The 27210-nt window shown below is 40.7% G+C and overlaps 1 protein-coding gene across 1 annotated transcript in view; it reads left to right on the forward strand.

Annotated features, from left to right (window-relative positions):
* Positions 1-27210, forward strand: part of RSPRY1 (ring finger and SPRY domain containing 1) — a 55425-nt gene that overhangs the window by 16650 nt on the left and 11565 nt on the right. Inside the window, exons 2-10 of the mRNA XM_050922778.1 lie at positions 1802-2296; positions 6777-6829; positions 8590-8702; positions 13526-13652; positions 15373-15431; positions 20504-20570; positions 21242-21373; positions 23301-23416; positions 24517-24660. Of these exons, the coding sequence (XP_050778735.1) occupies positions 1950-2296; positions 6777-6829; positions 8590-8702; positions 13526-13652; positions 15373-15431; positions 20504-20570; positions 21242-21373; positions 23301-23416; positions 24517-24660 (1158 nt within the window). The 5' untranslated portion in view covers positions 1802-1949. The remainder of the gene's footprint in view (positions 1-1801; positions 2297-6776; positions 6830-8589; positions 8703-13525; positions 13653-15372; positions 15432-20503; positions 20571-21241; positions 21374-23300; positions 23417-24516; positions 24661-27210) is intronic.

The following is a 27210-nucleotide window of genomic DNA, read 5'->3' on the forward strand; positions in this document are numbered from 1 at the left end:
GAGAGGGTTTGTGTGGCTCATCCCCCCCGCCCCCCAAATCGCAGTGTCTGTTTTCCTCATATCTCCTATCTCCAGTCCTGAAGATCTGTAATTTGGCCCCCTTGTGCATGTGCATTATGATACAGTCTTTAATTACGTTTCTAACTTTTGACTTCTTGACTTTGCGACCTTAGTCTTTTAACATGATTGTCATTGGCTGCCCTTTCCCAAGATAAGTAGGCACAGTGCAATAAGACTTAATGTTTCTCACCGCTGTGTTAATATTTTCCTAGCAGAAATGCACTCTGGATTGGAGTGAAGCTGAGGCTTGTAGAGCACATCACACAGTGTATGCAGAGTGAGGGAGGGAAGGGAGTGTGTGATGTGACTGATTTAGGTAACTTTTTATATCCACTTTCCTGTGGCTCCTCTAAAGACTGTAGGGAAAGTTTCTCAAAGATGGACAGGACCTTGGGTTTAAGGTTTCATCTGGAAGGCCCACAACATCAAACCACTTGGTGCTCAATGTCGGCTGAGCAAAGTGAGATCTTACTCTCGGCTCGATGGCATTTCTGTGTCTGTAACACAGGGCATGTTGAATGCCACATCCGATGTCAAATTTTTAAGGAATGTTCTAGACATCAATGGGGAGAGGATGGGGAAATGGAGGACACACAGAGCCCTTGAATTTGTTTAGTCCCAACAGCTTCACCTCCATAATGGTCTCTGGAGCAAAGAACCAGCTGATGAAAGCCATTAACGTCTTGCAGCATAAAAATACTGCTATCTCCGTTCTGTCTCTTCTCCCAGTACAGTTCAGATGATTGACTCTCTGAATGGCCTATCTCCCAGACAGACCAGAAATAAGGGGCTGGCACACAACTCCAGGCATATGGGGATTGCGGAGGGGGGGAATTGGGAACAGTAGTGTGGGGGAGAATGACATGGAGCTCTTGCCTTGGGGTGAAGGGGGACACAGTGAGCCTCTGACACCATGGGATGTGTGCCTCCTTGACATCAGGGAGGAGGTGTCCGGGGGCAGAGACTCCCTGAAATAGAGAGGGGTAGGAGGGTGGGCACACATGGAACTTATAGGGGGAGGTGGAGGGATGCAGGGAGTCTCTGGGGTGTGCAGTGTGTTTGACCTCCAGAAGCAACACATTGTGTGACACTCTAGCCCAGGGTTTGTCAACCTTTGGCATGTGGCCTCCCAGGGTAAGCACCCTAGTGGGCTGGGCCAGTTTGTTTACTTCCCACATCCGCAGGTTCGGCCGATCGCAGCTCCCACTGGCCGCAGTTCGCCGTCCAAGCCAATGGAGGCTGCAGGAAGCGGCACGGGTGAGGGATGTGCTGGCCGCCACTTCCCGCAGCCCCCATTGGCCTGGAGCAGCGAACTGCGGCCAGTGGGAGCTGCGATTGGCCGAACATGTGGACGCAGCAGGTAAACAAACCGGCCCGCCAGGGTGCTTACCCTGGCGAGCTGCATGCCAAAGGTTGCTGATCCCTGCTCTAGCCTAAAAGATTATGGGCTGTTTCTGCCAGAATTTTAACATGTGCTTCCACATGTTGAGTTGTTTAAAACTTGCCCAGTTTGCACACCAGCATTACTTGCACACTAAATTCCCAGGCATTTCAGTGGGAGTCCTGGGTACACAAAAATGTCAAGATGTGCCCCAGATACACACTAACGCCATCTAGGCATCAGGTATCTTCAAACTAATTGTTTACTTTGCTATTGAAGGAGGAACTTTAAGACTTGTTTCAATAAATTTGTTGAGTGATAAGCATGATTGACTTCCATTTTTCTTTTTTTTTCCCCCAGATATGCTTCCGGATAACAATGCATATTTTAATTGATGATGTCGGAAGCTAAATCTACAATTCCCTATTCATTCCAGCTTGTTAGCAACACATAAAATGCAAAGACCACAATTCAGAATCACAAAAACATTACTCTTAAATCTTTCTAGATGATTGTAGTTGCTCTGATTGTGTTCTATGCTAGCAGAAGCCTTCTCCAAGGTTTACTGCTGACTCTAGAGCAGCACATCCCCTGCATACTGGGAACTTTGGGTGCTAGCAACATGGGCAACTCCTGTGTTTGTCGAGATGATAGTGGTGTGGAAGACAACGTAGAATCCCATAATCAGCAAACACAGAATAGTAGAGTACCAGTACCTGAAGCAAGAAGCCATCCAAGGGACCCTGTAAGGCCACCCAGGAGGGGGCGAGGGCCACATGAACCAAGAAGGAAAAAACAGAATGTGGATGGACTAGTGCTTGACACGCTGGCAGTAATACGGACACTGGTAGATAAGTAAGTACCTCCGAAAGGATCACTCAATATTAATGAAAACTGTTCCATTGAAAACTTTGGTGTTAAAGATTAAAGAAATCTCTTACTCAGAAACCACCAAGAGCATGCATGAAATTAATATTTTTAAAATAAGAGGGAAAGTTATTTGTCTCCAAAGATCAATTGCATTGGAAGAATTTTGTTTACTTATATATACTTCTCTCTGGAAATGGCTAAAAAAACCTATAGAGAGACGGCTTTCATCTTCATTAGATATGTGTACTCTTCCAGGTGGCAAATCTAATTTCTTATTCTTAAAGCCAGCACTCTATAATTTGTTCATATGGTGAGCCAAGTTCTGCACTTATTGCATGCTCAGAGCCCCTATTATGGTGGTTTTGGATACACAAGAATCACAGGATCTGTCCGTTTTTGATGGTTATGCTGTTGCTTTTCATAAATATTTGAAATGGCCTCTAAAGTGTTTGTTTATCGTTATTTGGATTGGATAAAAGAGTGGATTGGAGAGCCCAAAACAGGAGGAAACTGTTACCGATGTCAGTTGCGCTTTATACTAAATAGCTTCGGTCTGAGCTTAAACTGGATAAATCTCAAGATAATGAGCTTTGATTCATGCATCTGCATGGGCACTCTGGAGTGTGTCTGCTGGAGGAGTCTGCCTTTCTGCTGGAGGGTGCTGTCAATGGGCATGTGAGGTCAGAGTTGCCTTGATGTTAATATTTTTTTATAAAAACATTAAACGGACACCTTCAGCTGGAATTTACCCACTAGTATTACAAGCAACACCTATGAGGTGTTATAAATGAAAGCTGTTGAAATGTATACTTTTCGCATCCCCCCCTCCCCGTTTGTTTACTTTATGAATTTGACACCACCTTATGGCTACTTAACTCGATGTGGGTCTTTCCCTCAGCAACATGGGAAAGAAGAACACACACACAAACAGAAAAGTATGATGATAAACTTCTGTGGCTTACAGAAGGACTCTGGGGTAGGTGTAGTAAATATTTGGGGAGGGGGTTGTTTTTGCTGGAGTGCTGACTCACTTCCTTGTTTTCTGTTGCTAAATTGTATTGATAGTTAAAAAATATATTATTTTCTTAATGTTGTTTTCCATATAATCAGTTGCTGTAGTTGCCTCAAAGATGTCATGTAATCATGAATGATGGAGAACTGTCCATAAGAAAATCATTTATGTACCATATCTGTGGAAAAGTTGGAGAATCTCAGAACTAGACTTTAAGCTAATAGTGTCCCTTTAAGACGAAAAGAAACATTTCCACTGGACTTAAAAAAAAAAAATAAAAAAAAAAATAAAAAATATGCAGTGGAATGGAAGGTTTTGTGTAACATGAGACTGTAGAAACAGAAACTTTCCCCTATGTTGTCTCCAACTCAGAACTGAGTTTTATTTGAGAACCTAAAAATGAAACTTGGAGGAAACAACAGTGAAGTTGACCAATCTGTCCAAGTTGAGAAAAGACGAACAAGTGTAAGCTGAACAGCATAAACAATAGAGGTGGATCTGAGCCATGCCTACCTGGGAACCAAATGCAAGCAAGCTTCCTTTGTTCAGAAATGTTCAGATGCTCTTTCAGAGTAAATGTAAATTTAAAAAATAATTGTTTAGCTTTTAATTATGTGGTTTGAGTAACATATTTCAGGATATTTGTTTTCTAAAAAATATGCTTTACGGCATTCTCTTCAAAATCAACTGTCCTGAAAAGTAATTTAAGTCCATTTAAATGGACTGTTTAATTACTCCACATATGATTTACCTTTTATATCATGATCCACAAGAATGGACATTCTTTTGCAGATTTTTAACATTAGCTTTTGAAATAAAATCCAACATTATCTCCAAAAAGCACCATAAGAAACTGTGGGTTTTTTTGTTTTCGGGGTACCTCCTGTCTATACAAGAATGAAGAATTAAAAAGTGCCGTGGTGGAAGGTGGTGGTGTGCAAATGAAGTAGTGAACAAAAATATGTTGATTTTCTTTTTCATCCCAAACATGGGGAAGGGTATATGGTGGAGGGAACAATGTTTGGAAAATTAAAATGTCTACTACAGGCAAGGAAGAGTAAAGCCAGAATGCTAGAAATGTGTGTTTACTGTTAATGTAAATTGAAAGAACATCGTGGAAGGAAAGGCCCTCTTCCTCTGCCGGCTGCTCTGAGCATCTATACTGTGTGAAAACACAGTAACAGACTTCCAGAGAATATATACCGATACTTGCTCATAAAAAAGCATTGTGCTGCAGGGAGGATAGAAACGGAAGAGTGTCTATGGAGCCCTCATATGAAGAACTAAGTGTAAAGGAATGGAATAAAAAGCTAATGGGTGAGCAGTTGAGAGAACTAATGGTACTAAAATGACTTGAGTTATACAATTCTGAGGTTTGTACATTGAGTAAGTCTCTTCTGATTCAGTTTTCTGGGCTAGTTTACAATGCACAAGAACACCTGCAGAGCCAGATAACCTCTTTTTCATCATTTACTTCTGCATTTTATTTCTATGAGCTGTCTTATCTTTATATCTTGAGGTTAATTCAGATTTCAACATAGTTCCACCTTTTCCGTTAGTGATTATTACCTTCTTTCTTTTCAATCTGGTTTTAAGGTTTTATGTGTAGCAGCTTGGTCAGATTTGCTTCAAAATACTTGAATTAATATCCTGTTAATATTTTTGTGGTAACTGTTTTTAAGTTTAAAATCTATTTCAACAGGAAATACAGCCTTTTCTTGTAAGAAAAAGACCAGTTTCACCACTTGTTTTTATTTAGAAACCTAATACTGTTAAATTTAATGCTGGAATTCTTCATAGGTAATTTCAACTGCCTTCTGTGGTTTCTTTTTTTTTTTTTTTTTAAAGGTATGATAGCTGCACCCTTTTTAATCGGTGATTTTTATTTTTAATCCAACTGTATTTAATGTCAGTTCACACAAACATGATAGATGAGACTACTTTAAATTTATAGAGACTGCTGGGAGTGAGGAATTCCCTAGTTCTAAAACTGGCATTGCCACAGATTCCCTCTTTAGCCTTGAACAAGTTGCATCTGTGAAGCACTTGAGAGATGAGAATTGCTATAGAAGTACTAAGTATTGTTGTTAGAGCTGCAGATTTACTCTGTTACATGGGTACAGCCCCCATTGTTGAGTAGTACCGATAGATGGGTAAAATTTGCCATGGGACATAGCTGTTTGTGTGTAGAATATAGTTGGGATCTCAACATCAATCCCTCTGATGCCTCGTTAATAACACTTTGTACTTGAGTCCTCATTTTTATCTAATGCATCTTGTTACTTGTGCAAACCTCCCTTTGTAGAATACTTAATTCCATCCTTAACCTCTAATGTGAAACTTTGTTTAATGCTGCCTGAGATTGAGCATGTGATACTCATGGAATGCTGATGTGATAGTGACTTGTCTAAAAATTCTTAACTTCTGGATGGAAAAACAATTCTCACTTAATACCACACTGCATTTTGCTATCTTTTCTGTATCTCAGGCTGTTGATCATTTCCTTCCAGCTTCTCTAGACTTCCTTCTTCTTTTTTTTGAAGTGCCCTTCACCCTTTCATAACTCTTTCCACTATTGCATGAACAACTCCTTCACCTGCCATTCTAAATCTCTGATAAATCCTGTGCTGCTTCACTGGAACAGATGAATCAGAGGCATCTATGACATCCTTTGAGCTTTCCCTCTCTTTTCATTGTCTTACTTTCTTTCCCATGAGTCCTAAGTTTTCTTTTACCATTTGTTTACAATATTCCAGTATCTTGTATTGTTAGACTTTCCATCTCTCTTCTATTTCTACTCCTACTCCTAAATTGTTGTTCTGTATTTCTTACGATTTCACTAGCTGAACACTTGCTAGATTTTGGGTGAGGAAGGAGAAGGGAAGGTGGGATTAAATATTTTCAGTTTGTTCTCACCAAACCCCTCCAACAGACCTATTTTCTGCTGCCCTTGATAATACACTGAAGTTTGTAAAGACACTGTGGATTGTTTGTCTTTCAGGCCCTCTTCCCCTCCCCCTTTTTTTTGGGGGAGGGGGAGATGTTAGAGATTTTCTGGGAAGAAAAAACATCATTTAATCTTCAATGTCTTTTTCTCTCAGTCTATTCTTTGTTTTGTTTGTGCCCTCTGAAGTACAGTATCTCTTACTACATGTTTTCAGGAACGCCTTACAATGTATAGTATTAAACTTTAGGGGCTCTAGATCTTAAACATGCAGATGTAGATCGCTGTATATCTTGTTTATCAGCTGTTCTGGAGATGCAAATGTAACTTTAAGCCAGAGTACAAGGCAATACACATTTCTGTTTCAGATCCCATTAGAGATTTGCAGTCTGTAACTTTTTTTTTTCTTAGAGATGAATCCAGTACATGTCTGTTCACTGAACTTTATTCTAAGTATGTGGTGTTGATCATGGTACAGCAACTTTGACCATGTAATATTTGTCTTTCAGTGACCAGGAACCTCCTTATTCAATGATAACATTACATGAAATGGCAGAAACAGGTATTAACGCATTTTGTTCAGTATTCTGGTTGCAACTGCCAGAGGCAGAGAAATACCTTCCTTCTAAAGAGAAACATATGGCTGCATGTAATGACATGTTGTTATATCTAGTCAATCTAGCAATTTGTGTTCATTATTGAAATACTGTCAGTACTTCATAATTTCACTGAGCTCATCGTATTAGTGTAAAATGCACTTTCTAATTGTGTTAAAATTACTAAGTGAACTGTGCAAAATCAGGCAGCTGACAGCTATAAACTCAATTAACAGGCTTTCTGCAATGAGGTACGCTGGACTTTTGTGAAGGGATGGAATTTATCCATGTACAGGAAGTGGGTTGCCACACTTCTAGCCCCTGTGCTTGAATAGTGACTGCAACCCTTCCTCTCCAGATAGGGGTTAGTGCCAGTCTAGTAGCAGCAGCAGTCACAGATGAAGTGGCCATGCCCTCACCCTGTCCCTAAACACGCTCTAGATGCTGAGCTGTGCTGGCACAGAGTCTGTTCCTGTCGCTTAGTATGCAACATTCCCCTGCAAGATTGCACCACATTAGACCTGGTGCTACATTCCTTGTGGATCCAAAACACCCAGTCCTAGTGTGCACAGAGAGCTGAGGATTGGGCCCAGTGTACCTGAGGGCATGTCTGCACATACACTTGCTGCATGGTGAGCTTGTGTGTAAATCCACATAGCTCAAAGCGCCTAGGGAGCTTTGAGTGTGTATCAGCAGGATCCACATGGACAGTTACTGTGTGGCACATTGGTTTACACTCTAGCATGCAGTGCAGTGAGTATATGTGTGAGCATGCCCTTAGTTTGCAGACAAGTAATTAAGAAAATACTTAACCTGTTCAGATAGTAATCATTAAACTTGGATTGGTAAGCAAAATATGTCCTCAAGGCAACATGCAAATACCACTAAAACTTTACCAAGGCACTGACTGGAACTCCCACATGGTCTATGCACACTTGCCCTTAGTATTTTTGAAGCCTCTCTTATCTCCTCTTGGTCACTTTCAGATAAAACCATAATCTTCTATATTTTCTTTGCTTCTGGGAAAAATTATAGGCCCATCTCTTATTTCTTGCATACCCAAATCTTCCATTGACAATACTCTTGTTACTTTGTCTTTAACACCTAGATTGATGCATTTTTTTGTAAATAATTCTTTTAATTTATATAGTATTTACCTTTGCTTTCCTGTAAATGGAAATCTTGGTTCATATATATGAATTGGTGAGAATTTCTGACAATGCTTTTCATAAGCAACAATGAAAAGTCAAAATCAGAATTGACTTATGCTCCCTGCAGTCCCATTCATGTCAGTGCTGAATCCTGGTCTGAAGCATGGCAGTAAGTGTAAATTCTTGTTTAATAGCAAAAATGAGCATTGCTCACTTAACTCTCAGAACCAATGCATTTGTAACCAATCAAGAGCCAGGTGCTCACAATTGGCGGAATTGTTTCCCGGACCATTTTAAAATGTTCTGTCTAGCATTACCCTGGCAATTGTAGGAATTTACATTCTCTCCAAAATAAAAGCCTTCAGCAAATTAAAATTCCACAGCTCTACAATATGCATGATTAACTGCTCATTTAATAATAACCATTAAAATATGACATTCAAATGAGTTCAATAGGGTCACTTTTTTTTTTTAAATGCCACTGAAGTGTGATTTTTATGTTGACCAGCATGTTTTGAACACTTCTAAATAGCAGTACCATTTTCTGAGAGTTGCTTCTGTTTTGTGGTTGACAGATGAAGGCTGGCTGGAAGTAGTCCAGTCTTTAATTAGAGTTATTCCATTAGAAGATCCGTTGGGGCCAGCTGTTATAACCTTACTACTGGATGAGTGTCCACTGCCAACAAAAGTAAGTTTAATAATGCATGCGTTCTGTGGCCAAATTTCAGACTGGTGTGGTCACCACTCCCATGGAAGTCTCTGGGCTGCATTCACCCGTGATGTAAACTGCATCCTGGGTGTCGGCTAAAAACAGATGCTACTTATAAAGTAGGGTAACTTGCAAAGATCTGGCATTCAATGGGCTATTTGATGGTAGAAGTGTTTCAGGAAAAAAGATGAGAAGAGAGTGAAAAATAGTTTGTGCTTGGAGAGAGAGTAGGGAGGTTTCGTTTGTTCGTTGCTTTTGCCACTATGCTCTCCTTCTGCCTGCTTGGTGTGTGTTTATCCTTGTACATGCCCAGTGAATGCCAAATCAGTGCAAATTCAGCTCTCCGTGTTTTAAACCAGCACTTCATGTCAGTGTTGAATTCCTTATGACTTATCTATGTATAAGACAAAACATTTTTTTGTCTTTAGCTTACACATTTTAGCCATAAATGGATCAGTATTGTAAATTTTAAAAATAGCTTTTGTTTGCTGCATACTGACTTTTGGATCTCATTACTTTTAAAGTAAGGTTAAAATGAATGGCCAGCTGTGTGTTCATAACTGGATAAATTCTATTTTACTACAAATAGAAGTCAGTCGTTTAGCTTCTGGCATTTTAAAAACTGAAATGAAGTGATGTTATTGGGTCCCAATCCTGTGAGGTACTCGGCATCTGCAGATCCCATTGGATGTAGTGGGAGTACAGGGCACACAGCACCTCACATGATTTGGCGTGTGTTGTTATTTTAAAGGCCTTTTAAATCTCTGTTTTGTCATGAACTCTTTCTGACACTGGCATTGCTGCAACTTCCATTAGTATTACACTTGTTACTGTGCCAACTTTAATTTTTACTGTACATTTGCTACAGGGTGAGAGATTGGGAAGCTTCTAATTCATTGGCTCTTAAATAAAATTATAAACTGAGTAGCTGATGACTCAGGAGTTGATCAAATACTGTAACTGGGTAAGGAGCCTCTTTCTTCCATGGTTAGTGGTACTCGTCTGCCTGAGTAGTAGTGAAAAGTCAACACCATACAGTCTTCCAGGTAGACTGAAATAAGATGTGATCTCAGCCAGTTCCAGATTTAAAAACAAACCCACCATTACAGTTGGCACTAAATGGCTCTTTTGTTGGCGTTATCAAAGGAGAGGCCAAGTATTAACACCAAATCTTTCAAATGTGGGTGCTTGATTTTTTTTTTCCAGAGGTATAAAATGCCCCAGTTTCTAATGACTTGCTCAGTACTTCTAAATGGTCTGATTTTTTCAAGTGCATTAGTTTTAGGCATCCAGTTTTGAAAAGGCTGGCCCAAGTGGGACATAAAGAATAAGCTGTCTTCTCACCCTTGAGAAACCCCTCAGTCTCCTACGTTCAGGTTTGTGAGCACTGGGGAGAAGCTTGCAGTGCTGTTGTCCAGCATTCACCTGTTCTGGATAAACTGAAGACTTTTTTGCAGGGTTGTCAAGTCAGTATTCCCAACTTTTGGAAAGCCACAATTTTCCATAGAGAGTCAACCTAAAGTAACATTAGCTTTTTGATGTTTAACTTCAGTCTTCCTTTATTTGTTTATACTTACGTTGGCCACTCTGTGGAGTAGAGTCTTTGTTTTTTTTTTTTTTTTTTTTTTTTAATATAAAGTCAAAACAGTTAACATTAGTACAGTTGCAAGCAGCCTCTGTTCCCGAAGTGTTTGTAACTCAGAAAAAACTGTTATGGTTGTGTAACGGGTTGGATCACAGAAACCCCCATGGGAACTGCCAACTGATGTGCCAAGACTACTACTGCCCCTGCTTTCCTTTCCAGCTTGGGACTCCAGCACCCTGTCTTGCTGAGCCAGACGTGCCAGTCTGATCCAATTCAGACCTAGGATCTGAACCACGTGCTCCAAAGCTACAGACTTAACTGAAAGCAGCCCACAGAAATGTTCCTGTCTTTAACACTCAGATGCCCAACTCCCAATGGAGTCTAAACCCTAAATAAATCTGTTTTACCCTGTATAAAGCGTACACAGAGTAAACTCATAAATTTTTCGCCCTCTATAACCCTGATAGAGAGAGATGCACAGCTGTTCCCTGCCCTAGGTATTAATACATACTGAGTTAATTAATAAGTAAAAAGTGATTTTATTAAATACAGAAAGTAGGATTTAAGTGGTTCCAAGTAGTAACCGACTGAACAAAGTTACCAAGTAAAATAAAATAGAACATGCAAGTCTATGTTTAAGAAAACTGAATACAGATATAACCTCACCAGTTCCAGTAAGCTTCCTTTTACAGACTAGTCTCCTGCTAGTCTGGGGTCCCGCAATCACTCACACTCCCTGTAGTTACTGTCCTTTGTTCCAGTTTCTTTCAGGTAGCCTCTCCACCCCAAGGATATCTCTTTAGCCAGTTGAAGACCAAATGGAGGCGTCTCCCAGGGGTTTAAATAGACTTTCTCTTGTGGGTGGAGACCCCCTCCTCTCTCCTATGCAAAGTCCAACTTTCAAAAGTTTACAACTGAACATTAACTTAATACAGCTTTGAAACTTTACTATGCAGAAGAAAAATGCTGCTTTAACCATCTTAATTTAAATGAAACAAAGAATCAGTTTCCTTATCTTGTCAAATCTTTTTTTAAACTTTCCTTTTCTTTTTTTTTTAATAGTTTACAATTAACACAGTACTCTACTGTATTTGGACCTTTTTTTGGTCTCTGCTGCAGCCTGATTGTGCACTTCTGGTCCCAAATGAGCTGTGTGGTTGACTGGTCAGTTTGTGACTTTGCGATTCTACTGTAGTTCCACTAAGATTGGCTAAAAGCTGCATTTGAGAATGTCATCCTCATTCTAAGTTGAGTTGTACTTTTTCACCTCAAGTCCCTTCCTCAATCATTGCTGGCTATTCTTTTTTTCTTCTCTATGCCCTTTGCGCTTTGTCCGCGCTATCTATCAGTTCTGTTTGTGGCTGTTCTTTTGGGAACACAATTACATTTCCCTGTAACCTCCCTCAAAGATCAGATTTTTTGCATGTTGCACTAGTTTAAATCTGGATCAGAATCTGACCCAAAAAGCATATAAACGTCAAACTTTATAAACTCAGTTACACTAATCTTGTCCAAATGCCCTGCTGATAACTTCTGTGTGGAGAGTTGTTTTTGTTTTAATTAAGGCCATGGCTACACTTACAATTCTGCAGCGCTGGTAGTTACAGCTGTGTTCGTACAGCTGTGTAGAGCCAGCGCTGCAGTGTGGCCACACTGACAGCTACCAGCGCTGCAGTGTGGCCACATTTGCAGCACTTGCAGCGCTGTTGGGAGTGGTGCATTGTGGGCAACTATCCCAGCATTCAAGTGGCTGCAACGTGCTTTTCAAAAGAGGGGGGTCGGGTGGAGTGTGACAGGGAGCGTGGGGGAGACAGAGAGTGGATTTTTGGAGCTGACACTGTTCTCAGCTCCCTGCCTTGCAAGTTCTAAGGACTGGAAGATACACAGTGCCTACCTTCAATCATTTTAAAAGTTTTGACCTTTCCCCCACCTGTCTCTTATTCACTAAATGCTAATTATGCACTCCTAAATAGCTGTCACACCACATAAACAGTTGCTCAACATTACCCCTCCCCCTTCTCTCCTCAAGCAAACAGCTTTGAACATTCCAAAGCAATTCTCCTGCCTTCGCTGACTGACTTCATTTTTTAGCAAGTAGCTACGGGGAGATCGGAGTTCAGCCATTCTTCTGGTTTGTTGTGGGCAGGAATTCTGGGATACTTCCTTATACCCTGGAGGCCAATAAAAGCACTGGTGGTGTCCACACTTGCTGACCAGCGCTGCATCACCAGCGCTGGAATCGCTACACCCGAGGCAGACCAGGTGTACAGCCTGCGCTGCAACCAGGGAGTTGCAGCGCTGGCTGTACTTTGCAAGTGTGGCCACATCCTGAGTTGCAGCGCTGGTGAGGGGGTTACAGCGCTGCAACTCTCCAGTGTAGCCAAGCCCAAAGTGTTGGGCTTAGTTGTGAAGCTGGGGTCTGAATCAGCTCAACTGAAACTTTCCTAAAAGCTTGAGGATAGAGGGGTTGAGATGAATCTGGAGTTGCAGTTTGGATCCATTTGTGGAGCAATTTTTGTTCTGAATTTGGAATTACACTGTTGTAAGTCCATTGAAATTGGTGGGAGTTACTCTGGATTTACTCCGAATTTAATCCTACATTAATAGCCAGAGGAAACTAATGCTCAACATAGGTTTCTGCTAGTCTTTCATTCTTGTTTAAAAGACTAGCACAGTGAGTATAAGTAGGATATGCCATTAGAGAGAGAGAGAGAGAGATGGTGTGGTTTTAGAGTCAGCAACAGCATAGTTTTGTAAAGTGGACTCGGGGGCTATCTCCAATTTTGTTATGCTCAAATCATTTTTTTACTGTATTTTCAATTTTATAACAATCAACTTATTTTTTTAAATAGCATCAGGGTATTTGGAACAGATTAAACCACTTGGGTGGTAGTTCTCCCTGTTTTCTGCCATCTATCTTACTGCTTCATTGAAGTTAAGGAAACAATATTTCTCATACAGTTGGCAGCACTTCACTTTTGAGCTATCAGACATACTTTGGCTCATTTGGCAGTAACCAATGAATTAATGTAACTCTTTAAGATAAATTAAACTTCTGGTCTGTCTTTAAAACAGAAACTATCACTTGGCATCTGTAATGTTACCCTGTTAGCATTGATATTGAAGCAGAGTGACTGACTTGTATTGAATGACTGAGTGGAAAACAATGTGTTCCGTAATTCCTATATTGTTAAATAGCATTCTGTCTTTGTTTTAGGATGCATTGCAGAAATTAACTGAAATATTAAATTTAAATGGAGCGGTTGCCTGCCAGGATTCCTGTCACCCTGCCAAGCATCGTAATACAACTGCAGTTCTGGGCTGTTTGGCTGAGAAACTAGCAGGTAAGCAGAAGGAGCAGTCTGAAAGCTTAACTGGGTTTTCTATAGTGTCACAGCATAGCAACGTTCAGAGCTGACTTTGTAGAACTGAGGTCACGTTTTGGAACAAGGAGAGATCTTGTCTCTCAGCTCAGGCCAAATCTACTGCATGATCAAAATATTGATGAGGCTTAATTTCAGTAACCAGCAAACAGCTTGGCTCTGAACTTTGATTTTACTACACTGAACTCCTTCAATATTTGATTTACCAAATAAAACCTCAATCCACACATGTATATATTTCAAGTATCTGCAAAGTAAGATTTCCTGACACACAGCCTTGATGATGCAATTATCAATGCTAACGTTTTTATAGGCCTAACCTAGGTAGATGAGAGAATTTCTGGGAACACATTAGCCAGTAGGCAAGATGATGATCAAGAACAAATTATTCTTATTAAAGAGAATAGGTGGAAGGATAATGGATGTTCTTTCCACTACAGACAAATGTTGTTCTGTTGTAGTTACCTGAAGCAAATGCTCTTCAGCTACATTATTTAAAAGGACACTGAGAGTTTCCTTTTCAAAAAGTGACTCTTGTTTTTATAGGTCTCTTTATTCTCCACTTATTTATAATGCTCTGCCTGAAGCTGAAAGTGAAATTTCCATTGCCTTCTGATTGTTGCCCCATTTGGCAACTTTTTTTTTCTTTCTAGGGGTGGTTGAAATTAACATGTCTTTTTAAAATTCCTAGTTTGTTCCCCACTGTTGATATGAGCACCATTTTAAAAATAGCATTTAATTATTGCTTCAGAGACAGCACTAAAGACCATAACTTTTTTGTGTAGTTCCTACACGAACAGTGACTTTTGATGTAGATATTTGACATAAAAACTACAATTCCTCCTCTTCGCCACCCTCTCGATACCATAGGTCAAAATAAGATCCTATGTTAGTTGACCGTTTCCATTTGGTTAGGTGAGAGCAGATGCTTCTCTAGAAATCCAGACAGTGATGGGGTCAATGCTGTTTTATAATAGTGCTTTTGTGTGTGTACCAATTTGTCACAGTTCATGGGTTTTATGAAACTGAATGCCCTTCCTTCTACCACACTACCTTAAGCAGATAGCGTTCATGGGCATTTTTAGTTGGTTGCCACAATGCCAATCGCAGATTGGGTGACTAGGCATCAAGCTGGCGGAATTTGATCCTGTGGGCATTACTCATTTTGTGTCAGTGATTGAGGAAGCTGATCTTTTTAACCTTGATTTATTAATACAAAATATCTGAGAAATTACCTGCTTTACATAAATATACATTGGGGACCAGTGGCTTTTTTTTTGTTTTTGTTTTTTTCAAAAATATATAGGCATAAGTGTTATCAGATATCAAGGTGACAGGTGTCTTTATAGTAATACTGAAGATAATTAGAACTACACGGTTACAGCTATGGCACGTGCACATGACTATTTGTGCATAGAAAGGGAAGGTAGATCCATGACTGTGCATTCAGATACCTGATTTATGAGCACATTCATAGTAACTGCAGGCATAAATTAAGCCTACAGTAGAGTGTACATTTTTTGCTTGTGTGCAGAAACATAGCCCTGAGTACTACTTTAATTTGTTTTTGTGAATTCAAAGCCTTTTTCAGGGAAGATGCCCCCCTTGGTAAATTTTAATTGACATGAAAAGATAATGCAGCAGTTCCCATACATGCATTTCATTTTTAGTGTTCTTGCAGGTCCTGCAAGTATAGGCTTACTCAGCCCAGGAATACTGGAATATTTACTGCAGAGCTTGGTAAGTATCCAAGCACAGTAGCATTCTTGGCTCCTCTAGCTTCTTAATTGCTTCTGTATGCATAAGTGGTAAATGTTCTTGTTTTTCAGCAAATGCTGCTGATATTTTTTCTTCTTTTTTGTATGAAACTGCTTGCAGCGGAGCGCAGTAAGATCAGTTTTTGTAATTGTGGGATCTTTGTCTCTACATACAGCATTTTTCACTTAAATCAATCATGAGCTCAACATACAAAACCAAATCATACAAATTAAAAATAATCAAAATAAAGGACAGACTCATTAACTTTGAACTTTTCTAGGTTGATGTTGGAAAATCTAACATCAGACTATAGAAAGATTCCATTTAATAAGGAAGGGGTCAAAAAGGCTTAATGAGAGAATGAAAAAGAAAGGAAGGACTATCTATGAAATTGAAGACCACAATTATTTTATTTTATTTAATTTGTGAAGCACAGAATATGTGCCTGGCACTATACAGAACCTAGAGAAAATGAGTCTCTGCTCCAAAATTCTTAGTGCTGTTCAGACCCTGGCATTGATACTAATGTGCTATGGAAGTTACGGTATACACAATTGTATTCCTAGACAACAAGTTCATCCGTTCACTTTGACCAAAGTGAAGAACAGATTTGAACTAAGAAGTCGCTGTCTTGTCAATTCAAAGGTCAAGGATGCAGCTGAACGTTAGTTTGGAGTAAAGGAAAGGATGTCCCTTATCTTGTACTTTAATACCCTGTGATATCTTGCAGTGATCCTTATTCCTTCTAAAATTTCTGTTGTGCTCTTATTTCTGCAAACAGTTCACCAAAAAGTACTGTACTGCTAAAATTATCTACATTTCAGATACACATTCACAGTAAGCCATAATCAAGCCAAAGACGCCTAGGTTCAGATAGAAGGCTTATAGTCTGGGTTATGTACCTTACTGCCAGTTCAGATCGGTAACTGGTGACTAAGGATGGGCCTCTCTGGAGTAGAGGAGGAATATTTCCTGCTAGGAGCAATCCTAGGGATTTTGGACTTGGTACCCAGAAATGAACAGATGATATTTATATTAAATCCAAAAGCAACATTAACGTCAAGGGCCTGGCCAAACAACTCCCGAAAATGTGGGGTTAAGGTTAAAAGTCTGTCCCTCACCATTCCATCAGATGGAGGTGCAGAGAGCAATCGGACATACTAGCCAGATTGCATTACCAGTGCAGTGGGTTAAAAGGAAAGCGTTTTAATCCTGATCTTTGAATTTACTGCCATTGGGTAGTTTAAGCCCCTTAAAGCAAAACTAATCTTCATATAGTTTAGAAGAAGAGAGCTTTAGAATTGTTGTGAATGTCTTATATAGGAGAGGTTCCCAGCACATGATTAACTTAGGATCTTATGCAAGCCTTCCTCACAGAGAACTCCTGACATGAGGGCTAAAGCACTGAACAGTATCAAGCAGCGGTTCTCAAACTGTAGGTTGAGATCGCAGAGTGGGTGATGACTCCATTTTAATGGGGTCATCCAGGCCATCACTAGATTTGCTGGGACCCATGGCTGAAGTTGAAGCCTGAGCTCCACCCAGGGCGTCGGGGCCAGGGCTGCCCAGACGGTGGGGGCAAATGAGGCAATTCGCCCGGGGCCCCGTGAGCCCTGCCAAGAATCCCTTCTCTGGCTACACACCCAGTGGCAGTCCAGGTCTTTGGCGGCACTTCGGCTGCAAGTCCTTCAGTGCCGCCACAGACTCAGAGCGAGCGAAGGATCTGCCGCAGACTCGGAGCGCTGCCTGGTGAGTACAAGTGCTGCAGCAGGTGGCGCCTTTTTTTATGTCCGCTATCCCGCTTTGCCCCAGACCCCCTGAATCCTTAAGGCGGCCCTGGTCCAGGGCTCAGGCTTCAGCCTCCCTCTCTTCCTACTCAAGGCGGCGGGGCTTGGGCTCCCCACCCCCTTCCCCTGGGGTCATGTAGTAACTTGGTTGTCAGAAGGGGGTCACAGTGCAATGAAGTCTGAGAAACCCTGGTGTAAAAGGAATGGTGCTTTGGACAGAATCAGGGTCATAGATTATATATAGTGAAAATCTTCATGGAAGTTAATAAACTCCATAGCCATTTTTTCCCAAGAGCGAAAGCATTATTAGACATGCACAAACTACAGCAGGAAACTTTGCAGTAGTTATTTGATTCTGTTGTGGGAAATGCTGACTATAATAGGTATAAAAGATTTCAAAAGGTTTTCTGCACTTATCATTTACCACGATTACAAGTAATTGGTATAATATTAAGGGAGCCAATTAAGTCAAGTCCATCTTTCTTTGTGGCTGTTTCTTGTCAAATGTCTTTGGAAACTGCAGAACTTGCTAGTTCGTTGAATCCTTTGTAGGTATCATGGAAACAAAGACGTGGGGACGGTTGTTTTTAAGCAAAGGCACAATATAACCATAACTTCTTTTTAACTGAACATAATTTTTTATCCGAGCATTGCAGTGGATCACATTTTATTTTTTCTGTAATAACACCTGCCATTTAGCAGGCAGTTACAGGTTGGATGAAGCATCTCTTGTGTTAGCTGCTATTTCAAAGGGGGACTCACAACATAAGTTTCTGGTTTGACACATGTTACTTGCAGATGTCACCACTGAGTATGATGAACTTTGTGTAGATTATATATAGTGGAAGGGTAGAGCAGAATTATCATAGGTTTTATTTGTTTTGACTTTGTGTAAATTTTGTTTTCGTCTTTTATTCTGAAACTGGTATAGGCGTGTGTATGTGTTTTGGGGGTGGGGTGTCTGGGGTGAGACTGAATTTTCACTCTTGGGGTATGTCTCTGCAGCGGGGAATGAGCCTCCCAGCTTTAGTAGATGGACTCGTGCCAGTGGTCTTAAGCTAGCATGCTAAAAATAGCAGCATGGACATTGTGGCTCAGATTCTCAAGCATAGGAGGTTGGGTGGGCTTAAGAGCCCACACTACAGCATCCACTCTGCTATATTTTTTGAGCACTAGCTCAGGCCCCACCAGCAAGTCTGTCTGCCCACTCTGGGAGGCTCGCTCCTAGCTGCAAGGTAGACATCCTTGAGGGGTGTTCCTTTCCTTCCCCCACGGTTCAGATAAATTGCCCCATTAATCTGGGGGATCTTGCCCATGCTGTGTCTGTTTTCTGGATGAACAGAGGATATTGTTTAATCTTTCACAACCACTAAATTCCCTTTTTTTAAAAAAATCAGACTATTCTACTAAGACTGTCCAACAAAGGGTTCTAACAAATTTTCATCTTCCTGACTCTCACCTCTGGGAAGGGTCACCTCTTTCCTCATGGCAGAATGGCCTGCAGTTGGCCACATGCAGAGATTCAAGAGACCTAAGTGCTTCTCAGCTCTTAAATTTATGTACGGCATGACCTGGAGCAAATCACTCAACTTCTGTACCTCAGTTTCCACATCTGTGAATGAGGGTAATGATACCCTTTTTTTTTTTTTTTTTTTTAAACACTTGAGCTTTACAAGTGAAAAGCACCTATCTAAGTGCCAGGTATTACTTATTACTACAGTTTACCAAATTCTAAAGAAATCACATGGCTTAACCTAGAAGAAACTTTCACTTGCTAATAAAATGCTTGTTTGATTAAGAAATAAACTACTTTGTCTACCAAACTTTCTCTTGGGGTAGTGCCAAACTGCTTGTTAATCATTATTAGCATCTCCTTTGTTTGTGTTAATTACTATAAGGGCAAACTGAAAACTCTACGTAACACCTGATAAGGACATTTAAAATTATATATCAAATATAAAATATAATGTATGGATCAAAACTTTCTGTTTATATTATGGAGCATATTGAAGGCTAGCCTTCCTTTTTGCTAAGCCTACACTTCAATTATTTCAAATAGCTGCTTTTCATCTGAAATTTCTTTTGCATGAATTCTGTTCAAAGGAAAAAAACTTGCAAAATTTGAGGTTACTAAAACGAGGCATCTTGAAGGTTTAATTCAGAAAAATGAGTTTTTCTGAAAAAAAATAATCTTAGCATTTGGGGCTAGAAACTTTGTTTTTGTTTTTTAAGTTCAGTGGCCTTCAATGAGAGCTAGTGACACATCAGGATAAATCAGGAGCAGCTCCATTGAAGTACAATGGAACCTCAAAGTTACAAACACCTTGGGAATGGAGGTTGTTCCTAACTCTGAACAAAACATTATGGTGGTTCTTTCAAAAATGTACAACTGAACAGTGACTTAATACAGCTTTGAAACTTTATTATGCAGAAGAAAAATGCTTCTTTGCCTTTATTTTTATTTTTTTGTAGTAGTTTAACACAATAGTGTGCTGTATTTGCTTTTTTCCCCCTTCTGCTGCCTGTTGTGTACTTCTGGTTCCAAATGAGGGGTGTGATTGACTGATCAGTTTGTAACTTTGGTGTTAGTAACTCTGAGGTTCTACTGTAGATAGACTACACTGGTAAAAAACTGTTGTGACATGAAATAGGTCCTGTGAGTACTTCTAGTATGGCCCACTTCCCCCCTACTACTGTGTCCGTTGCTGATGATTAATGCTGCAGATCATTCACAGAGGTCATGAGAGTCACGGCTTCCATGACCTCCATGAATTTTGCAGCACTGCTTCAGCTGCCCCCGGGACCACTCTAGCAGCTGGGGAAGCCCCAGGGCCAGCCGCAGCAGCTCGCTGCTCTGGCAGCCCCAGGCAGCTGGTCCCTGGCACCACCCTGGAGCAGCAGTACAGCATCAGTGGTAGCGGGACCCCAGGCCACGCCCTCCCAGCAGAAGCATTGCTCTGAGCTCTCCTGCTCCCACCACCACCCCAGCCATCTTTAGGAGCACCCCCTCCCAGCAGGTAAGATTTAGTCATGGGTATTAAAAGTCATGGTCAGGTCAGGGGGCTATTACCTGTCCATGGCTTTTACTAAAAATACCCATGACTAAAACGTAGCCTTACTCATAACATCTCTGCCTTTCTCTTGTGAAGAGTCTTGAAAATGTAATCTGACTGCTCGTTTTAAGAAAATGTTTTCATTATATTAGACAAACCAACAAAAACATCTTGCACAGTTATGGCATGTGTTTAATACTCTCGTTATCTTTAGAATTTCCAGTCCCATCCGACGGTAATGCTTTTTGCACTAATAGCACTGGAAAAGTTTGCACAAACAAGTAAGTATTAGCCTAGTACTTCTTACGGTAAAAACAGTAGAGCTAATGTTGCCCCAGAATGGTTATTTCCTTCATCAGCTCACATCTGCTGTCCCAGGTGCATGCACTTGAAATAAGCACGTTGAAGTTCCCAACTTGTAGCTTAAGCCTAGTGCACCATAAGGATCAGCGATACCTGGGCTGACAGGGAATGAGATCACTCTAGGGAAAAGTGTGCTTAGGCCCTCAGCGTCACTGCTGCTCTAGTGACCCCAACCCCCTTGGAAAGAAAATGGGTGGAACACAACACAATTCCGTCACTATACTGTGTGCTGTCCTCAAATATAGCTCAGATTATTGCCACGTAGGGTCTGCTATCCATCAAAAGTAGCTTTGGGGATGGGAAGAGGCATAGGAGCCCTTTGAAGGCCTCTCCATGGCTGGAAAAAATGTCCTGTTAATAGACTATTTTCCTAGCTAATAGCCCTGCTCTCAGATGATTTAGTACAGTAAAATGCTGAATATTTAATATTGCATTTCTGTCAGGAGAAGGTACATGAACTCTTATATTTTTTGTTTAATATTGAGATTTAGAATATTTCTATAGTGTACTTGTAAAATAGTTACCTTTTGTCTTTGAAATCACTCTTTCTTGTTTACATCTATTACTTTTTTTCACTTTTAAATTACAGGTGAAAATAAAATGACAATTTCTGAATCCTGTATTAGTGATCAGCTTGCTCTGTTAGAGAAATGGACAGATAATCCAGACTATTTAAAACGTCAAGTGGGATTCTGTGCCCAGTGGAGTTTAGACAATCTATGTAAGTATAGTGTGAGCAGGATTCTCACACTAAGGCTCCTTTGGAGGATGGCGCTCGTGTGTGTGTGTGTGTTTTGCACAGATACCATGTTCTGTGTAAGTATTTATTGATAGTTTTATATGTCTAGTCATATTTGTATGTGCAAATATCCAGTATCCACACAGAAATAAGGTGCATAAATCCATGTGCATTTGCATGCCTTAATTTTTGAAAAGCAAACCTTGTGTAATTATTAAAATTAAAGTTCTTCAACTTTATTTGCTCTGTAACTGCTGTGACGTTTCAGCAAAGCTCAAAATAGCTAGATTACACTTGTATTCTGACATTGTCCCAAAGAAAACCATTGTGATATTCTTGGCTATGCCAGTACCACATCTGCACAAGGACGGATTATGACCTGTGATTTATTAAGCAGACTAGATTCTCATAATTTGAGAAACCAAAAAAGAGTAGCTCTCTGGTAAACTGTCGTTTATTTAACAAACCAATCCAGGCCTAACTAGTGGGCCCAAAGCTTTGACTCGCTGAAGGACCCCACACGGCTGCCAGCCTTGTTTAAGGCATACCTCTCTTGTTCACTTCCACTGGGAGAAGAGACAGTGAAATTATTTGATTGGCCCCAGGCAGCAGCTTGTCCTGCTTATGCTGAAACCCAGCATCTACTTGTGCTTTGTTACGAATGGCAATAAATATATAGTAATGAGTCTGTGATGTACATTTCACTCCCTCTGATGAATTACAGTGTTGTTGGTATGATTCTGTAGAGCTAAATCACTGGTTCTCAAAGTCTTGTACTGGTGATCCCTTTCACATAGCAAGCCCCTGAGTGCGACCCCCTCCCCTTATAAATTAAGAACACTTTTTTTAATATATATTTCACACTATTATAAATGCTGGAGGCAAAGCGGGGTTTGGGGTGGAGGCTGACAGCTCACGATCCCCCATGTAATAACCTTGGGACAGCCTGAGGGGTCCTGACCCCCAGTTTGAGAACCCCTGTGCTAAATGCTTCTCCATTCCTCCCCAGTGTGAAAGAGAATGATTTGGAGGAAAAGGTACAAAGCAGTTTCCATGGCCTAGCACAACAGTTATTCTGCAACTTGCCTCCTGGTTCTGTGCAGTCCCAGCATCCTGTGTCTTCCCTGCCCTGATTCTGGGTGCTTTCCAAGGTGGAATTTCTAACAAAACCCTGTGTACAGTATAACTTAGGGCTGGAGCAAATGCCACCCTGATTTAAAGCAAATATGGGGAGACCATGTTGAACAGCATGCTAGGGAATCCCCCAGTTGGGCTTCTCTTCTCTCCACTGATCATGAGCTGTTTCAAAGATTCCACCAGGGGCTGCTTGCTTTTACTTCAAATATTTTGTTTTACATGAAACTCAAGCATTTGATCAGCCAGTGTGGGAGCACTGTGAGGGTCTAGGAGTCACAGAAGTGATGGGGAAAGGACTGAAAGTGGAGGGGGAAGGCAGCCTTAATTGGCTCAGGTCAGATTCATAAACCTAGCCCAATAGCTGACAGCAGCAAGTTTAGAGTTTTCACTATTGCTCTGGCACCATTCCTCCCACAGTAAAATTCCACCCATGTTAACTTTCAAGGTGGTGTCTTGTGTGTCCTGAAGGAATCGCATCTTGGTATGTATTCTGATGCCCCTAATGCTTACTCATGGTTCCTTGAGAGAGACAGTTAGCCCTTAGGTGCTTTTCAGATACTCAAAGCAGGACATGCCCTGCTCCTGGCTATAGTTCTAACAAACACTGAGTGCCACTGTAAAGAAATAATGTTGCATTCAAGTATGCATAATGCCTGTTTTGCTTTATAGATGCCAAGACTGAATTGAATCCTTTGTGTGTGTGTGTAGATTTGTATTTATGGAAATAATCTGGACTTGTTCCTGCAATAGTGCTTTAAATTTTTTTCTGCAGTTTTGAAAGAAGGCAGACAGTTTACATATGAGAAAGTTGACTTGACCAATATTAAGGCCATGCTGAATAGTAATGATGTCAGTGAATACCTTAAGATCTCACCACGTGGACTGGAGGTAGGATGTCATTTGATTATTTCAACATAGAATTATGTTTTGAAGAAAGCTACAAGATATCACCTTTTCAGTTCACTTTTTGTTCCCCTTTTTTTAGCCTTCAAAGAATCAACAAGTCTGTATTTCTGGGCTCTACACAACTAGTGAAGGAATTCTGTTTTAGCAGTGGACTGTAATGTCTCTAACCTGCTTTTAGTACCAGAAACAGAGCCGGCTCCAGGCCCCAGCATGCCAAGCATGTGCTTGCAGCGGCACGCCACGGGGGGCGCTCTACTGGTTGCCGGGAGGGCGGCAGAAGGCTCCAGTGGACCTCCCACATGCGTCCCTGCAGAAGGTCCACTGGTCCCGCGGCTCTGGTGGAGCATCCGCAGACACGCCTGCGGGAGATCCACCGGAGCCGCAGGACCGGCGAGCGGCAGAGCACACCCTGCGGCGTGCTGCCGTGCTTGGGGCGGCGAGATGGCTAGAGCCGGCCCTGGCCAGAAATGACCACTGTAAAACATCACCCCCTCTTTAGATCCATCTGATCCTTCTCCCATGTAGTGCAGAACTGTTCCCTACAGTAGATTGTGTTTTTTGTTTTTTTTTTTTTTGTTCCCTGTTCGTTTGTTCTATTGTCCTGTCTAATCGTAAAAGCCCAAAGCAACAGGGATTCAGTTTCCTTAGAGAAAGTACCTCTCACCATCAGGAAATTCAGCCAAAATGTTTTTCTTAATTTTGTTCTATGACTGCTAGGGATATATTCCTAGAGCACTAAATTCCTGTCCCTCCTTGATGTTTATACCTATTAGATAGTTCTAGATCATTCCCCACTTGGTCTTTTTTTTTTTTTTTTTTTAAGCCTTTAATCTTTAAATTGGTTCCAGTAGCCCTCTGATCACTTCTGTTGCTCTTCTCTGAACTACATTCAACTTGGTTCAGTTTTACTGAGACTCTATCAGGTATACAGCCTTTGCTGTTGTGAAAGGGGTTGCACTGTGTTTGGGAATTTAAGTGCTTTTACAATTTTACTTGTAAGGCACTTATCAAATCTACCAGACAGAATTCTTTGTGACTGCCAGCTAATTACAACTAATACATTTTCCACTTCTGTTTTTCAGGCTCGATGCGATGCCTCCTCTTTTGAAAGTGTTCGATGTACGTTCTGCGTTGATTCTGGGGTTTGGTACTATGAAGTCACAGTTATTACCTCAGGAGTGATGCAGATAGGATGGGCCACCAAAGACAGCAAGTTTCTCAATCATGTGAGTACATGTGAGGTCACACAGCTGACACTAAATATTAGAGGTTTTTTTTTTTTTTACTTACAGTGCCTATACAAATGGCTTTTTATAGTCTATTGAAATAATTGTCCATATTTTATATGCATTGCCTCTTCCTCTTATTTTTTTCTATACATTTGCGCTGTTACAGTTAGTGAATTTAGTACTCATGAAAGGTGCTGGAGTGACACTTACCTCCAAAAGTACAGCACGGTCATCAGTAGCGAGAACTTTTCTCACCCACAGTTGCATGCCTCAACCCTGATCTGGAGCAGTAGGAAGCTAGTTGAATTTTTATGACCCATTCCTCTCTTGGCCTCTGCTCCAACTGCAAATAAGGGTGTCAGTTACTGCCAGCTATGTTTTTGTGAAGTGATCGCCTGCTTACTGAGAGCTGATATGCTATTCACTCATTTGACTTAGGAGAAAAAAAGTAAGAAAAACCACCTGATGGCTTTTTGATGGCCTATTTTACAAACTTAGTGACTAGAAATTAAATGGCCTCTAATCTACATGAAACCTTCCGCGCAGGATAGTTTAATATCTTTGAATGTGGGGATGGTAATCATATTGTTGTATTTTTAGTCAAGAAAGCAAGGATTACACTGGATTGTAAACTATTTTGTAAACTATGGTTTTGCCAGTCTAACTTTTTGTCTTTCTCAAGACTTCTTCCATAAGCTCTCTGGTGTGTTCTGTTTACTCACACTTGCTCTAGTCAGTTAGTATTTAACACAACAAATTCCTAGTGCTTGTATATATGTCGCTTTTTAAAAAAATACATTGCAATTGCATGCGTTAATTGGTCAAAGTCTGTGATCATGGGCTAGTTCAAATGATAACAGAAATGTGAGTAGGATATTTTTTCCATTTCCCTATCTAGATGAATCCTAGCGAACGATGCCAATGTAAAGAGTTTGCCTATTCTTTTCCTGGAGAGGAGCAAATAGCACCTGGCCTGTTCTAAAATGCTAACACTTCATTTTCCAGTCTGGCAAGGAATTGGAAGCTGTCCCGCTGTCCTTGTCTCTGGCAGGAAAGACTGATTTCTGATGGAAAGAGTACATATGTAGAAATAGCATACCAAATGGTCTTTCCCTGCCTTCCAAAAATAAATAGTCATACAGACACGAGAACTACCTGAGGCACAGATTGAGAGTAGCACAAAACAGCATAAATGTCACTTGGTGACATGATTAGCATTAAGTACTGGTGGTTTCATTCTTCGTTTCAAGCAGATGCCTTGCCAGTCACATCTAGTTACTCAATCTGCCTTGCAAAATTCTGTTTACCTGTGACAAGTGTTATGGGGGAATAAAAGTTCTTTGGTTGTTTTTTTTTTTCATGATCTTCACAGCAAAGGCCACTGTGTCTTCACAGTAAAGGCAAATACCTTTGTGATGTGGATTTTTTTTGGTTGGTTTTGTCTGTAGTGGTTTGTGTGTGTGTATTGGTTTGTAAATTTTCAGGCTGTTGTAAACTCAGGTGTACTCAGGCAAGATGGGGGTAGTGTAAAGGTTACCATGGCAGTCTTCTTTTCAGAGTTGCCTGAATTCTCCACTTGAACAATAAAGTTCCTTCTATTCTGCTTTTTTTCTTTTTTAATGGACTCTGTCACGATGCTATTCATAGCAAGTGTGTTCAGTTTACAAGTAAGGATGGCTTTTATAATTGTTAGCTTTGCAACCTCACCCAGCATCTGAAAATCCATCTCTCTGGCTCACCCATAATCACTATTAATAGTTCTGCAGGAGAAGTGTATAGGCCTATCCTGTTGCCTCTGAGGTGAATTAGCATTTTACCATTGACTAGAGTGGGAATAGAGTAAGGTCCTTAGCTGACCATTCTGATTGTACACGAGCCAGAAAAATAATCCAGGTCTCCTCTGTTGCATTGGCTCTGCAGAGCTAACAAGTGCATCAAGTAGTAGAAGCTCATTCCTTGGTAAAGTCAGCAGGCAACAAATCTGCTTGCAATCCAGTCAGAATCCTGAAATTTGTTAAAATGTTCATATTACCAGAGTCATTTTTCTGCTCCTCTTAATACTTTAAGATAAGAGGGCAGATTGTATGGAGTTTTGTTTTGGTTTTTTTATGTTCTAATACAAGAATGACCAGAGTTAAAACTGCTCAGTTCCAGCTTTTGTAGAAGAAAAATCATTCCAAAACCTGACGTACATCGTAGACCAAATACTGAGATCTGATGTAGATGTTGGTGTTGATGAACACAAGTTAGGAAGTGCCAAGGGAATGGAAGAGAAGGATATAGCGAGAAAAGCAGCTAACAGGATAGGGTAAGAAGGAGTAAGATAAAGTAGATTCCCTGCCCCCATTAGTTACTCTTCCTGCTATCCTCTCCCTTACATTCATTCATGTAAGTTACTTCCCCTTGCTGACATAAATTACACATCCCATTACATCATCTCTAAATATGGCCCCTTGCCTATTGCACAGTATTGCAAAAGAAACGTAAAATTTTGCAAGCCTATCTTGAATACAAGAAGTTGTCAGCACTGACTGTAATGGAAATTGT

This window comes from Gopherus flavomarginatus, chromosome 14 (assembly GCF_025201925.1).
Source record: "Gopherus flavomarginatus isolate rGopFla2 chromosome 14, rGopFla2.mat.asm, whole genome shotgun sequence".
NCBI lineage: Eukaryota > Metazoa > Chordata > Testudines > Testudinidae > Gopherus > Gopherus flavomarginatus.